We start from the raw sequence: 16,689 nt of genomic DNA, 5'->3' as shown, positions 1-16,689 counted from the left end.
ATCCACACATCTCTCTCATCTTATCTTAGAGAGAGAGGGAGATTCTAGAGAGAGATTTGGAGCTTTGATGAAGATGAAGCTTGAATCGATCAAAGGTGCGAGTGATAAAGTTTTTCCTTTCGTTCTCGGCTACATTTTGATTGTTATGGTAAATTCTAAATCCGAATTTCATTGTTTAAGATTCGTGTTCGAGTTAGGGTTTGTGTTAGTTAGAGTTATAAACCCATTTATTGTGAAATTTGGGGGTTTTTGGGTAAGATTCATGTAAGTAAACCCAAATTGGTGACTTAGGGTTTTGATTGATGAAATTGTTAGTTTGGACCTTGCATGTGTTGGTTAAACCTTAGAACACTTGTGTTGACTTGATTTTTGGGTGTAAATCCTAATTTAGGTCAAATGGGTATTTTGGGACAAGTAAGTTTGATTCGGTGTCAAATTAAGTTTTAAGTCAAGTTTTGGTAAATCAAGTAGGTAAATACTTGATTTAGGTGTTAGTGGTTGTCTTGTAAATATAATCACTAGCCGTTAGTGATTTTGGGGCGTTTTATGACTTTGGTCAAAATGGGTAATTTGAATTGGGTCAAAATTGAGGATGACACTAAATTGGATTAAATGGATGTTAAACGCTCATGTTAAGTGTTAAATGATGTTTTTGGATGTAATTACTCGCGAGAAGTAATTTTGGGTTAAAATAATATTTTAAGATTTAGTCAAACGTGGTCAACCGTGTTATGGGTCAATGTTGCACGTGTTGGGGTTTTGGTGTAATTGGCGTTTGAAATGATTACTACCTAAGTAGTAATTTAGTTTTAAGATCTAGGTTTGGTCTAATTGGTGTAAAGTATGATTTGGGTTAAATTGTACTTTGTTGTGTTCGTTTGAATTACCACCCGAAGTGGTAATTGGTTTGTGTTCATTAGGTGATTAAATGGGCGGGTTTTGGCGAGCAAGGTGTGATCCCTCGGCTAAAGGATGTTTGTGTCGAGTTCTCTTTTAGAGAATGACTATTTATGTATATATTGTGCCTATGTGTAATATAGGTGATTACTTGCTCGGATTTGAGGACGGAGATCATGTTGTACATGACTTGTGCGGGCATTCCAAGGTGAGTGGAATAATTATGCATGTATGTATATAGTGTATTTATTTGTGAATGTTATGGTATGAACCAATGAGCCGGTAGTACCATAACATGTGTGTGACGAGTGTCAAGATGTGAACCACGAGCCGGTAGCATCGAGTGTGAACCACGAGCCGGTAGCACTAAAAAAAAGATGTGAACCACGAGCCGGTAGCATCGAGTGTGAACCATGAGCCGGTAGCACTATAAAATAAGATGTGAACCACGAGCCGGTAGCATCGAGTGTGAACCACGAGCCGGTAACACTATAAAATAAGATGTGAACCACGAGCCGGTAGCATCGAGTGTGAACCACGAGCCGGTAGCACTATAAAACAAAGTGTGAACCACGAGCCGGTAGCACTATAAAAGAGTATGACTCAAATGCGTATGGTGTGAACCACGAGCCGGTAGCACCATAGCGTTTATGGTTAACCATATGGTTTGTGTATGTGTTGTAGTGTAGCATATTATATTGTTGAGTATATGCTATTGGTTACGCTAGTTTGCTATATTGGAGATTATTAGCTTGTATACTTGAGATGGTTTGCTAATTATGAATTGCTAGCGTGTATGAGGTATTTATGTAAGTGTTTGCAAGTAGGTATATTATATATGTATATGTATAATTATTGCATTCACTAAGCTTTCATAGCATACCCTCTCGTTGTTTATTTTTTTTATAGATTTGCGTGGAGGATGGCTCGGGTAAGTGTGGGGACTAGTGGACTTGCGTAGTTTGCTTTAGAAGACGTGATGTGGATTTGATTAGGATTGGGTAGTGTATCCCCAATCGCCATGCTCGGTCTATGTTTTGTATTAAACTAAAATGGGTCGAAATTGTCACTTGTCGTAATTTGGGTCGATGTGGGCCCGGTGTTGTAAAACTCGATTTTATTGTGGGAAACTCTTAGTTTTACTTATATTTGATGCGTTATGATAATTTGTTACATTTAAAAGTGTTGCGAAACGTGTTTTACGAACGAGCATAAAAAGAAAGTGGACATGCCACTTTGGAGCGGCGCGCCCCTATATGGAGCGGCGCTCCATATGCCTGAAACTGGGTTGTTTTAAAAAAAAAAAAATTAAGCGTTTTCGGTTGGATAACGGGTTGGGTTGTTACAGTTTTTAACTATTTTTTATTATAAAATATCTCGTATAATTTAGTGGCAGTATTTGTTATTTATTAAATAATATCGTTAAAATTGTAATAATATATCATCTGATCTGTTTAGCAATTCAAAGGGTCATTATCCACATATTTTATAAGGATTATTTATGTTAACGACGACTTTTAGAGTTTTGTTAACATCCATAAAATTACTATACAATTCAATAATCATCACAATAAAGTCAATATTTAATCGCTACGTTCAACCGTTTTATGTACATTAAATTAACAACTCGAAGGACCGTCTTTATAAATCCATTTCCATTTTATATTCATTTGAAAAATCTAACTTTAATTAGCATATCAAACTCATTTAAAAAGTTATACATCAAAATTCCCAGTATATATATATCACGTATAATATTGTAATAAGAATACATGAAACAACGTACAAAATCAAGGATCAATCATCAACCATACAAAATTAACACTCACTATTTAAATAATGCCTAAATACTCCAAGTTAAGTCAAGATACAAAGTGGATAAATTAAAATGATTTTAAATGAAAAAAAGAAATAAAAAAATTAGTTAAATTTTCTGATAAAAGTTGAATATAATAGAATCATAGAATCACTTAATGAGTGTTGGTGTAAAAAATATCGATCTGATATGTTTCAAAATTAAGGTTGAATTTTGTAACAAAAAATAGTAAAGGGCCGTTACTAAAAATTTACGCAAATCATAAGGATGATTTACGCAAATTTCATTATTATTAAATTTAGACACCGGACGGTTACTCAACTGCCCATTGTCTAATACCCTGTCACTGAATAATCGCTTTTGCGCTGTTTAAAGTTCAAAACTTTACCAATTTAAAGACTACTTCTGCATCAACTTCTAGTTTATTTCTACAGCGAAAAACCCCGATATTGTTCACTATTCGGGTCGGGTTTTAATGGATTTGCTTGAGATCCAAATTCCGTGAAGAACAAGAAAGTGATCATGGAACCTCCAAGAGGGTTTTTTCTGTATTTATGGAATTTCATATGTTTCTTGCCATATTTCATTGGTCTACTTCTTGTTGGTTTTCTTAAAGGTGACACCTTTTTCATATTTTATATAATTCTTAATGCTAAAAATTGAAACTTTTTATATTTTACTGAATTGGGTTTGTTTGATCTCAGGCACCATTGTTGTTCCAATAGTTTGTGTAGTTATGACAGTTGGGAATTCTGTAGTTGTTTTGGGGTTGTGGCCTGCACATGCTGTATGGGCTTATTTTTGCATTTTAAGGTGCTTTATTTTATTAATTTATATTTTTACTTGAATTTGATTTCATTTGTTTTTGATTTAAATAGGAAAATGTGATGTAATGGAATTGTGTTTGTTTTATGGTGTCATACGGCAGTGCTAAAAGATTAGGGCCAGTGATGAAAATGGTGCTGTGTGTATTGATTATACTGCCCTTGGCTTTATGGCCTGTTTTTGTTGTTGTGGGTAGCATTGTTGGTGGCATAGCTTACGGTTTTCTTGGACCGGTTTTTGGCACTTTTAAAGCTGTTGGTGAAGGAAAGCCCGATAAGTTTCGCCATTGTATTACAGTAAGTAGATTAGAAATTGTAAAGGTGGTAAAATGGGCGGGTTGGTTTATTAAGTAATGGGTCAAAATGTTTAATTTTGCACAAGTGAAAATGAGTCCACTACTGACCTGCAAACACTTTTTCTCATGATATGTGGCTCTCAGGATGGAACTTGGGATACTATCAAGTGGAGTTTAACGTTCGTTAGGGACTTAACGGATGTGTGCTTGTACTCATACTTCTCGGTGATGGATGATCTCCGTAAACAAGACCCTCCCGGGGGTAGAATCGAGATTAGGTCTGACAAAATATCATTGTTAAAAGTTAAAAACAAGTCATTCAGGTTCAGTTCATGATGTATTACTCGTGTTTCTTGATGATTTTGCAGGGTGGTGTATGTTCCTATAGCTATTTTAGTTGGGTTGCTAGGATTTGTGGTCGATTTCCCAGTGATCACAATTTTGGCAGCACTAAAAAGCCCGTATATGTTGCTAAAAGGATGGCACCGTTTGTTTCACGATTGTATAGGTCGAGAAGGCCCTTTTTTGGAAACTATATGTGTGCCATTTGCAGGTCTTGCAATTTTACTGTGGCCTTTTGCAGTTGCTGGCGCGTTGCTAGGTTCTATGTTGGCTAGCATCATTCTTGGCTTTTATGCAGCTGTTGTTGCGTATCAGGTCAATATCACATTTTCAACTCTTATAGTTTGACTTTAAAAGTCAATTAAACGTTTTATGAACTTTAATATCTATAGGAGTCATCTTTCTATATGGGGATTTGCTATATTGTAGCTGCATTGTCGATATATGATGAATACAGCAATGACGTTCTTGATATGCCTGAAGGTTCTTGCTTTCCAAAGTATAATGACCATTCTCAATATTTTTTGTAATCAAAAGAACTTGTTAGTTTATGCGCGTATCATAGCTTATTTTTCAAATATGAACAGGCCTAAGTATCGACGTAATGCCGGCTCACAATCAAGTTCGAGGGCATCTTTATCAAGGCCAGTTTCCTTCAAAAACCCACCATCTCGATCCAGTTCTTTCACGGCCCCCATGATTGAGTTGAAGCCGTTAGTGGTTAGTTACCCGAATCATATGCTTTAAACATAAAGTAGAAAATGGAAATTCCTGCGTGTTTGCTCAAAAATGGGTCGATTTGGGCTGTATGTATCTCCATTGGCCAAAATTTCAAGACTTTCAGTTAATTAAAAGGGGACAAACACTGCATCATATTAATTTGCTTAAAGCCCTCCTACATCGTTTCATTCATAAAAGGGTTTTGCTAACGTATGCCCTTGTGGCATACGTTCAGCTGCATTTAATAAACTCGAAGTTTCCTCAAATATCAGCATACACCAATACATAAGGTAACTTTTAGATTGAATTAATGTATATTAAATAAATAATGTTAAGATTTTAGTAAATTTCGAGTTCACTAAATGCAGCTTAACCGGTGCCATGGTTAGAAAAACCCTTCATAAAAACTAGATTCTTCTTATAGCAATATAGTTTCTATAAACCTTTAATAATTGGACAAAAAAAAGTTTACAGGTCGACCCAGTCCTCTTTATCCTTTATTAAAAAACTTACATGTCTTGACCTGTTAACCAACCCGCCCATTTTGCTTTCTCTAAGATATTTTATCAATGTAATGTTCTGATCGTGATTCGACACTTGATGTAAATAGTTGCTCGATAGCTTATTTCAAGAATGTCGTCGACAAGGTGAATTCATGGTTTTGGAAGGGTTAATAACGATTAAGGAGATCGATGATGCAAAATCCGGCAAGGCTAGTGGAAGAGTCATTAGTGTTGGTCTCCCAGCTTATTGTCTATTCCAAGCACTTCTTCGATCTGCAAAAGCCGATTGTGTCGGTATATTATTAGGTAAAGGAAATGATAAGTATCATTCAAATTCAGAAAATTTTACTACTTTTGTGCTAATGTACATTGTGCTTTTCGGTTTGTACTGTAGAGGATAATGTTACAGAGATAACTACTGCAAACAGGCCGAAAGATACATTTTATGATTGGTTCTTGAACCCTCTTTTGGTTATTAAAGATCAAATTAGAGCACATAATTTAACTGAATCGGAAGAGGAATATTTGGGCAAACTGGTTATGCTTAGTGGTGATGCTGATAAGTACTTGAACATTGGTCCACCACCCGAGTCTGAGCTTAGACGGGCTGAGCTTGATGCATTGGCTCGAAGGTAATAACATATCTTGTGTTTAGTGGTGTTCGGATTGAGTAACAAGTCAAACATGTTGTTTGGAATGGGTTGACCCACCTTAAATCTGTCCCAAAATAACTGTCTCATTTGACCTCTAAAAGTCTCTTTCCCAACTTTGACTTTAAATATTTTTGCTAGTTTTATATAATATTTGATGAAATTTATATAAATGGACTAGATTTTGGACGTTTGTTCTTTGCTATTTTTCTTTAAATATTATATAACTCAAACAAAAATATATACAGTCAAAGTTGAAAAGAAAGACTTCAAAAGTAAAACTGTGACATTATTTTGTTACTATTATTTTGGGACGGATTGAGTACAAGCTAATCACTTAAACGTGGTTACAAAAGCGATATATTTACCTGTACTAATTACGCTTTGGGCAACTTTCCGCCCGTTTGTCTTGTTCATTTCATAGCTATTCAAATTAAGACATTTGACAGGTTTGAGTTTAATACAAGCCGTACCTCCACCAGTTTGTAAGTAAATGGGTCGAGTTTGCCACCTGTTGCAACGTTTATATGCATAAGATTTCGTTTCCATACATGTTTATGTTCGGTACCTTTTTTTTTACTGATGAATTTAAATTTTTTGTGAAAGACTTCAAGGTATCACAAAGTCGATATCAAGGTACCCGACATACAGGAGGCGTTTTGAGAGTAGCATAAAGGCTATATCAGAAGAACTTGACCGGAGGAACAATAATGGAGGTCAATTTTCGCCGGGTTTGGAATCTACGGTTGGTCGAAAGTATAGCAATCAAAGATCTTTTAGAACGAAAACTAGTAATCAAGAAGATGATCAAGAAGAGGTTGAAAGAGATATTGATGTTGTGTAAATTAAGTTTTACCAGTGAAAGGGAGATGACCACATCTAATTACTAACCATTTCTTTTGTAACTTTATAAAGCCAGATGGTTCTAACATATAATTATCAATTTGATGTTAGTTTATTAGAACAGGTTATTATGTTTAATTTAGTATTTCAGTGACTTTAATTATAACAGAAAAGATGGCAAAGGTTGCATATATTGATTGTGCTACAAATGAATTGTAGAAGGCATATTTACCACATCATCTCCTAATATTACACATCAGCAATGAAAAGTCATTAAGCTTTAAATTTAAAAAGTGCATCATGAGATTGAAACATATATCATGGTTTTGAAAAAAATAATAATAATAAATAAAAACATAATCTAACGACAACGCTTGGTTGCGGTTAAAATGTATCAAAAACTCATACTTAACAGTTACCTTTGACTTTAAAGCGGTTGTTATTGAATTTTACAAGCTTTTATGCACCTTAATGACATTTCCAAGAGATCTCTTTAAAAAAAAATCAAAAAATATCTTTCTAACTACAACCCTATATATTTGTAAATTTTCAATGAGCGTCATCTAAAAGTCAACATGACAGCTAGGTACAAGTTTTTAAACACCTTAAGATAGCTTATACATTTTGTCATTGAAAAAAAATCCTTAGAATTAATATATTTTAAATTAAGAGAAACTTTATTTAGAGACAAATGGAAGAAACAAAACTGATTAAGTTTGTCATATTTTAATTACAATCATTATCATTAACATCATCATTAATATAAAAAAATATCTAATCTATATATTCTAATCTATAAATGTAACAAATAAACCTTAAATATAAGTTTGTCAATTTGTTAAAGAAATTACATTAATATGGTTTCTATTATTGTAAAAACACAGCATGTGCGCTCTTGTGTGGAAATTAAAGTTTGTAAGACTATTTTGAGATGATTATTTTATGGTTGTTGATATTTCTAGTTATCATTTTGATAAATTCACTTTTAACATGCATCTCTTTTTTGAATGGAAATTATTCAATAGTTAAGGTTGGACGAAGAATAACATTAGTGGGTATAAAGAGAAGCATATGTTTGGCTTGGAAGTTTATGATCAAAAGGACTCTTCGAGAAGTGAAACACTACTATAACTTTTCTAGGAAGTATGAAGTGTACAACACACTAGCAGGAGGACTAGAATCATCATCTTCTTATTCAATTTCTTTCCCCGATCAGGAGACATAGTAATTTCATTCGCAAAAGACGAAGACGAACCTCTTGTTCAAGAATCCCCAAGAGGGCCTGCTTGGAGACTTGGGATATCAGCAGGAATTGCTTAAAGCCGGCTAACAAATAGGCCAAAAAAATAAACTAGTTCTTATCTGAGTAGGCTCATAACATAATAAGTAATACCCTAATCCTGGGAACCGGGGCTGTAACACCCGCGTTTTGGGCCTAGATGAAATGACCATTGTACCCTTAGGGTATGGTGTAATTAGTGATTTTAATAATTATATGTTTATAATTATTTGGTTATTTAGTTGAGACCAGTTTGTGACAAGGGTCACAGAACAGGTTCGTTTGTTGAATTTGGACTTCGTTTGGGTTGCCAAATGATGTACGAAAGATATCAGATAACTGATAAATACCCGTGTGTTGTGATGTATGAGTTTTAAGACTCATAAGTGTTTGGTGGGAGGGTTATTCTTCCATTTTCTAGAAAATTCCCCAAACCCACCCGTTCACTCACCTCTCCATCCTATCAAACCCTAATTTCTAATCTTTGTTCTTGAGCTCAAATCATTTACATTTTCGTGTTCCTTATGATCTACTGATTCTATCAAGGTAAGAATCACAAGTTTTCATGATTTAATCTTCAAGAAAATTGGGTTTTTGTGATAGTTTTTACAAAGTGGGTAATTTGGGTCAAAAGAGTTGAATTTGATGTTGGTTGAGTCCAAATCTTGTGGGTTTATGTTTCTTGATGTATAGTGTCTTAGATTTGGTCAGTTTTGAGCTAAAAATCGAGCTCTAGAGCAAGAATTGGATGAATTTGGGTGAAACCCGCCACTTTGGCTTCAGCTTCTGCAGATGAACTACCCTCGGCCGATGGTCTCTGACCATCGACCGATGGAGTGAGACGATCGGTCGACGGACTAGACGATCGACCGATGGTGGAAGTCCTTCGAAGAACGGTTGAAAATTTAACGATCGACCGATGGTGTAGTCCACCGGCCGATGGAGTAGTGACGATCGGCCGATAGTCTCTGACGATCGACCGATGGTCTTAGACAGTGAAATTTTTACTAAGTGTTGATTTCTAGTCGTTATGCTGTCCGTTTGTATTTTGAGATTTTGATGTAAATTTCAAAAGTGCATAAGTGTTTTTGACCGCGGTGAGGCACATCCCCCTTGAATACGAAAAATCTATTGTTACAAGCATATGTAGAGTACAAGTACTTTACGCATAAAAGTAGGTGGATTTATTAAAATAAAAAAGTGAATATAACACTACCATTAATTTATGGAGGATGATTCTAACACATCATTTTTTGATCCTCATACACTTATTTTAACCTTTTACTCTTCTAATAATACTCCATTTCTTTAAATTGGTGTGTGAGGATCAAAAAAGTGTGTGTGAGAATATCTCCCTTAATTTATCTTTAATATTTAAATATAATTAATTGAATGTATAAATAATATTAATAAATTAAATAAATAATGATATTGTCTATATATTTTTAATCATATAAATAAATATATAATAGATTAATATAAAGATAAATTAATTAATTAACGTTTTTTTTATTAAGTAGAAACGTTTATCGTTTTGACTTTTTGATCGAGTTTTCAATTCCTCATTGTCACTTCTTCTCCATCACCAACCCCTTTGTTTCTTTCTTTTTTATAAGAAAAAAACTCAATTATTCATCCTCTAAATTAATAAGTCATGCGATCCAGATCTTCTTCATTTCATTCATCATCATTTCAATTCACCGATTAAAATGATAGGGTTTTTGACCGCCCTACTTGCTGTATTATCATTATTATTCTGTTTAATCAATATCGGGTCGGGTCAAGAATCACCCCCAAGAATCCACACATTGTTTTCAGTTGAATGCAATAACTACTTTGACTGGCAAACGGTTGGGCTTGTTCATAGTTTCCGGAAAGCCCGTCAACCCGGCCCGATTACCCGGCTTCTCAGCTGTACTGATGAGGAAAAAAAGAAGTATAAAGGAATGAACTTGGCTCCCACTTTTGAAGTCCCTTCAATGAGTAAACACCCCATAACTGGTGATTGGTAATTTGAATGAATTTGATTATGATATCGAATAAAGTTTGTTAATTTATTGTAATTTTGTTGATAAATGATTATTTGGAGCTCATTAGGTTATATGCATGTTGTACTATCTGTAAGTAAATGGCAAATTTGTTTTAAACATACTACTGATTTTTGCTGATGAACTTATATGGTTGCCCATGTCAACAAAAGCTTTACAAAAGTTGTCATTTTTTACCAGTTAGGTGATTCATAGTATACAATATGATAGCAAAATATTGAAAGTTTGATACATTAAAAGATAAAAGTTCTAAAGTTCAATACCTTGAATGAAAAGTATGAAAAGGATTATTAAAATGATATTTCTTGTTGGTGCTGTTTTTGTAGGCATTTATGCAAAATATATATGAGAATAGGCTGAATAGCATATAAGTTTTTTGGATTTAGCATGCTTGAAATAAGTTGTTTAAGATTAAATAAAACATTTGTTTAAAATACAGGTACCCTGCGATTAACAAACCGGCGGGAGTTGTCCATTGGCTGAAACATAGTAAAGATGCACAAAACGTCGATTGGGTTGTTATTTTAGATGCGGATATGATTATTCGAGGTCCGATCATACCATGGGAGATTGGTGCAGAGAAAGGCAGGCCTGTTGCTGCATATTATGGGTATAAATAAACACTCATTTTCATAATCTTTTTACAAATAAAATAGGTTAGGAATGTACCAAAAGCACGTTTTATATACAATGATTTCTTGTTGAATTTTTTTATTTTTTTATTTTTTTTATTTTTTATTTTTTATTTTTTGTTGTTGTTGTTGTTGTTGTTGTTGTTGTTGTTGCTGTTGTAGGTATTTGGTAGGATGTGATAATGTACTTGCAAAGTTGCACACTAAGAACCCTGAATTATGTGACAAAGTTGGTGGGCTTTTAGCTATGCATATAGATGATCTTAAAGCTTTAGCACCAATGTGGCTGTCTAAAACAGAGGAAGTTCGACAAGACACTGCACATTGGGGAACAAATTTTACTGGTGATATCTATGGAAAGGGATGGATCAGTGAGATGTATGGATACTCATTTGGTGCAGCAGAGGTACTCTTTACACATGGTAAAATGGGCGGGTTGGGTGACAGGTTGAAACAGTTTGTTTTTAGTATGGGTCAGGTTGGTCGTTAATTTGTCCACTTTTTTAGTACTCCGCAAACTATATTAATATAATCTAGTTGTTTTATATGTGCCTCATTTGACCCGTTAAGTATAAACTCTTATTCAAGTTGACCCATATATAACTATAAATGGATTCAAATTTCTACATTTTAACTTTGATATATTCAAATCGTTATCTCTTACAATCCTTTTTGCGTTTTTAAATTTTTGCCTTTTTATTTCAAGTTCTTATTTGTTGCTATTTGAATATTCAGGTGGGACTTCGACACAAAATAAATGATAACCTGATGATCTACCCAGGATACATCCCACGCGAAGGCGTTGAACCTATTCTTATGCATTACGGTTTACCGTTTTCTGTTGGGAACTGGTCCTTTAGTAAATTAGATCACCATGAAGATAGTATCGTTTACGACTGTAACCGGCTCTTCCCCGAACCTCCTTATCCCCGAGAGGTAACACAGTTACAAGTTTGGTGGCAATATTAACCCATCTACATGTAAATAGGATGATGTGAATTGTGCATTGTGTGTGTCTGTGTGTACGTGTGTGATGGGTCAAGCTAACAAATTAGCTAAAAAAACGGGTCAAATGTGAGTTAGTCACATATATATTATTTGTGAATCTGATAAATGGATAAGAAAAGTTTGTGTGGGTCGGTTGTACCTGACCCATTTTGACACGCAATAGTGCCAACCCATTTTGGCAGGTGAAAGCACTGGAGCCTAATCAACACAAGCAGAGGGGACATTTATTGAATATAGAATGTATAAACACACTAAATCAAGGTCTTATAATACAACACACAACATTTGGATGCCCGAAGCCTAAATGGTCAAAATATATGAGTTTCTTGAGAAGCAAAAGTTTCGGTGAGATGACTAAACCAAAAGGTCTGACCCCACAAAGCCTGCAAATAATGGAATCACAACATGAAGAACAAAAAGTAGACGAACCTACAAATTCAAATACAAAAATCCACACACTTTTCTCTACTGAATGTACTCCGTATTTCGATTGGCAAACTGTTGGTTTAATGCACAGCTTTAAACTCAGCGGACAGCCTGGAAATATTACGAGACTTTTAAGCTGTACAGATGAAGACCTGAAACAATATAAGGGTCATGATTTGGCGCCCACACATTACGTCCCGTCTATGAGCCGGCATCCGTTAACAGGCGATTGGTTAGTAAACGCGCATCATTTTTTTTTTTTTTTTTTTTTTTTTAGAATTGAGTTGTGACATGTTTTTTTTTTATGTTTGTATGTATGATGTTAATAGGTATCCGGCTATAAATAAACCGGCTGCAGTACTACATTGGCTTAATCATGTTCAAACTGACGCGGAATATATAGTAATTCTTGATGCTGACATGATCATGAGAGGACCAATTACTCCATGGGAGTTTAAAGCAGCACGTGGCAGACCCGTTTCAACTCCCTATGAGTAAGACAAACTATACCCATTCTTCTTAGAGGTAGTAATATGGATGGGTCAGGTAAGTTAGATCACGAGTCAAAACGGGTTTGACTTAAAAAGACTCATTTTTTTAGCACATGCCAAGAGGACCGTGTTTGACTGACCCTTTTTTTTTTTTTTTTTTTTTTTTTTTTCTCCTAAGTATCAAGTATGATCACAAAAACAATATTAATACAAGAAATTTGATATTTTATGCATTAAAAAATAGACTTTATGGATTAATAAACAAAACCCTTTGACCCATTCCCATTTCAGGTAAATAAAGTTTGCTTTATCCTCATTTGACCCACTTAAGATAAAACCCAACCCAAATCACCCACAAAATACTTCATCCACACACATAGAAACTACTCTCTTAATCAAAGTGTAGATTTTGGTTGAGGAAGGAGCGTATAAATGGTATTATGCGATGAATTTGATGTTTTTTTTATTAAAATAATCTCAGCTATCTTATCGGGTGTAACAATGAACTTGCGAGACTCCATACTAGCCATCCTGAAGCATGTGACAAGGTTGGTGGCGTAATCGTAATGCACATTGACGATCTACGAAAGTTTGCTCTTTTATGGTTGCACAAAACAGAGGAAGTTCGAGCCGACACTGCTCATTACGGAAAAAATATAACAGGAGACATTTACGAATCTGGATGGATTAGTGAAATGTATGGCTACTCTTTTGGAGCAGCAGAGGTAATTTAATTTAATTTAATTATTGTGAATACTTATATGCAAATTATTATTAATATTAATATCCATAATTATAACATGTTTTATAAATTATTTTGCAGTTGAAGTTGCACCATGTTATAAGCCGTGAGATTTTAATATATCCTGGGTATATTCCCGAACCGGGTGTAAACTATCGAGTTTTCCATTACGGGTTAGAATTCAAGGTTGGGAACTGGAGCTTTGATAAAGCAAACTGGAGAACCGTTGACCTGGTCAACAACTGTTGGGCTACGTTTCCTGATCCACCCGACCCGTCAGAAGTTGACCAAACAAACGAAGACACTAAACAACGTGACTTATTAAGCATAGAATGTGGAACCAAACTAAACGAAGCTCTTCGTTTACACCATGAGAGGAGAAAATGTGGTGACCCCAATTCCCGGGTCCCACCAGATCTTGAAAAAGTCAATGAAGATGACGTGGCTCGTAAATTAGGTCAATTTGAGAAAGCAAGTAATAATTCGACATCAGTGGTGGACTCATTGTTGCCTGAAGAATCGAGTGAAACGTTTCTTCACTTTAGATTTTGGATGATCTTTCTATGGTTATCTTCGGTTTTTGGTTTTGGAGTGGTGATGATGGTGATACTTAGAGGACGTAAAGGGCAAAAGAAAAAAGGGAAAGGTTATAAGAACAGGAGACGGTCGTCACGTGCAGGTTTTTGGGGTGGTGATGACACTGTTCATACCACCGAAGCATCATGAAAACTTCATATAATCGGTTTTTAATTGGTTTTATTATTAAGGTTGAGTTACATACGTTGGTAGCCCCTGAAATTTTGATATAATGAGTGAGACAATCTTGAAATGATGATGTTGTGTTAGATTACATGTAGTTTTGTGTCTGGAGAATGTACATTCCTTATTATTGTAAAAGTTAAGTTATTTTAAAACTCTTAATATATACTGTAATTTATAGTACATGAATCCTTTTGTTGTAAACTGTAGCTCCGTTATTTGTGTTTTACCGATAACAAGGTCTTTTTGCTTGAGTTGTACATGTTATCCTTGTAGAGAATTTAAATGAAGTTATCAGGTCTTGTGAATGGTGTAACGATAGTACTGCGCACAGGCTGTTATGGTTGAAAAATGCTGAATTTATGGATTAATTGGATGATTTTGTTAAAAAAAACGGCGTGGTTATATTAGGTTTTAGTGCAGGTGTGGATTGGTTAACTTGTTTGTTTTTGTCAGTTAATTTAGTTACAATTCAGTTGGACTATGTATTTGTGACAAGTCAATAACATAAATATAACAGCGAAAAGACCAAGTTCGATAACTATAAGTCATGTAACACCTTGTTTTATTTAAAAACATTACAAATTACATATTTTTATTGACATAATCAAACTTAATCCAGTAGTAGACAACAACGATAAAAATAAAAATAAAAGAAATAATAAAAAATAATAATAACAGTGTCAGCAGCAGCAGCAGCAGCAGGAGGATTGTGTCCTAATCATATCCATAATCGTAGTCTAATCATACTCATAATCATAATCATAATCATAATCATAATCGTTATCATAGTCATCATCATCATCATCATCATCATCATCATCATAATCATAATCTGCAACTGCACCTTTATTTATAACGCCAGCTAAAAAAGGTGAGACGCCATCGTTCAACACTTTGGTGATTGAATTGTCGGTTTCCGCTACTATATTTACATCATATCTCCATTGAAACAAAAATAATAAGAGAGTCAGCAACAGCAGGAAGAGGTTTGTGTAGCTCCAAACGACACCGTGTTGATGTTGACCCGCTATCTTCATTTGTACAGATTAACTAAGGTACATAAATTGTGTTTCTTGAGTTTTTATTAGCAAGTATGAAATGAAAGAGACCCTGGTTGATAAAAGTGGTTGGATGGATGTTGATGTTAATGTGAATGTGTTGAAGATGGTTTGTTTGCATGTCTCTTTGTTTGGTTTAAGACAAGTGTCCTTGTTTTGACAAAAGAAGTAACTTGTACCATGTGTTCCAAATGCTGTATTCTAAAACCTTTTGCAGTGGGACATTAACGGGCACGTGTTGGGCATATGAGCCTTGTGTGGACCGGCTAAGGTTTCCAGAGAAAAATCTTTTGCAATAATATATTTTTTTCAATGGTTAAAACTCTCCTATTGACCAAATTGATTAAAAACCAGCACAGAAATTACTATTACTATTACTATTATTACTAGACAACATATAAAATGATGATCCCATTTGATGAAATCACATAGAATTATGTCCAACTAAATACCATCCATCAAACTCATCATCTGAATCACCTTCTCCCCAACCCAATCCTACATCACAATAACTCATAAATTCATCTTTATCTTCAACTTCACATCTAGAATAATCATAATCATATTGGTCACCTTCATCATAACTTTCGTCGTTAGCTACATAAGCTAAAGCACTAGTAGCCGACTTACCGTCAGGCCTACTAATCAGTCCATGATCAGATTCTCTTGATCTCAACTTCATGGTGCCTTTGGCCTTACCTTTAGACTTAGTACCCGGACGGACATTACAAACAATGCATCGGGCCAAACCACATGTCCCAGTGAACTTGGATTGATTTGTGGGCTTCCTTGACACTTTGGTGAATAAACCGGTGATCAAGGTGGGATCCACTGTTTTTATGTATCTTTTATGAGATAAGGGATCCGGGAGGATTGCGTGGCTCCTAACAACGCCGTGTTGGCGTCCCTCACGCTTCATTGATATTGTAGTTATGAGAGCTGATTATTTTGGGGATAGAGTTGTGTTGTGTGATTTTATATAGAAAGTGAGGTATGATAAAGTCAAAGATTTTGGAATGTTTGATTACTTGGTGAAGAAGGTGGTTTGCTTGGTCAACTATGCGTGCTCTACAAGTGGTAATTAGGTGTCCATTGTGTTCCAAGTGCTATACATGTTCTTTAAATTTGTATATTATAATCTACTACATTACTGGTAATGATATTATTGGTCAACTACCCGGATCTTATAACTTCACACGCATTTGAATCAGACAAAGTTTATCTTTCCAAAGAAATCAGTGTGGCACATATAGCTCGAACTTAAGCCTCAACAAGCATAGAGATTGCTTATCATTTTACTTAGGGTGGCAATTTGGGTTGGGTTATGTGATATGTTGGGTGTGTGCGTTTGC

General features: G+C 34.9%; 2 protein-coding genes across 4 annotated transcripts; both read left to right on the top strand.

Annotated features, from left to right (window-relative positions):
• The first annotated feature begins 3,066 nt into the window (after nt 1–3,066).
• LOC139896268 (uncharacterized membrane protein At3g27390-like) lies at nt 3,067–7,060 on the top strand. The gene is made up of 10 exons (XM_071878866.1): nt 3,067–3,329; nt 3,418–3,526; nt 3,642–3,834; nt 3,978–4,111; nt 4,202–4,490; nt 4,568–4,674; nt 4,763–4,895; nt 5,506–5,704; nt 5,793–6,030; nt 6,655–7,060. Exons 1-10 carry the CDS (start codon nt 3,236–3,238, stop codon nt 6,890–6,892), a joined length of 1,734 nt encoding a protein of 577 aa, XP_071734967.1. The 5' UTR covers nt 3,067–3,235; the 3' UTR covers nt 6,893–7,060.
• Nucleotides 7,061–9,735: 2,675 nt separating this feature from the next.
• On the top strand, nt 9,736–14,489 carry LOC139896266 (peptidyl serine alpha-galactosyltransferase). 3 transcript variants are annotated; one of them, XM_071878863.1, is made up of 8 exons: nt 9,736–10,178; nt 10,658–10,828; nt 11,013–11,256; nt 11,586–11,786; nt 12,041–12,516; nt 12,614–12,778; nt 13,257–13,500; nt 13,599–14,489. In XM_071878863.1, exons 1-8 carry the CDS (start codon nt 9,880–9,882, stop codon nt 14,241–14,243), a joined length of 2,445 nt encoding a protein of 814 aa, XP_071734964.1. In that variant the 5' UTR covers nt 9,736–9,879; the 3' UTR covers nt 14,244–14,489. The 3 variants fall into 3 exon arrangements, with proteins under 3 accessions (XP_071734964.1, XP_071734966.1, XP_071734965.1); XM_071878865.1 differs by having other exon boundaries at nt 10,016–10,153; nt 13,599–14,487; XM_071878864.1 differs by having other exon boundaries at nt 10,057–10,171; nt 13,599–14,487.
• The last annotated feature ends 2,200 nt before the right edge of the window (nt 14,490–16,689 follow it).

This window comes from Rutidosis leptorrhynchoides, chromosome 3 (genome assembly GCF_046630445.1).
Source record: "Rutidosis leptorrhynchoides isolate AG116_Rl617_1_P2 chromosome 3, CSIRO_AGI_Rlap_v1, whole genome shotgun sequence".
NCBI lineage: Eukaryota > Viridiplantae > Streptophyta > Magnoliopsida > Asterales > Asteraceae > Rutidosis > Rutidosis leptorrhynchoides.
The sequence above is the reverse complement of the archived record's forward strand: the minus strand, read 5'-3'. Positions and strand labels throughout refer to the sequence as shown.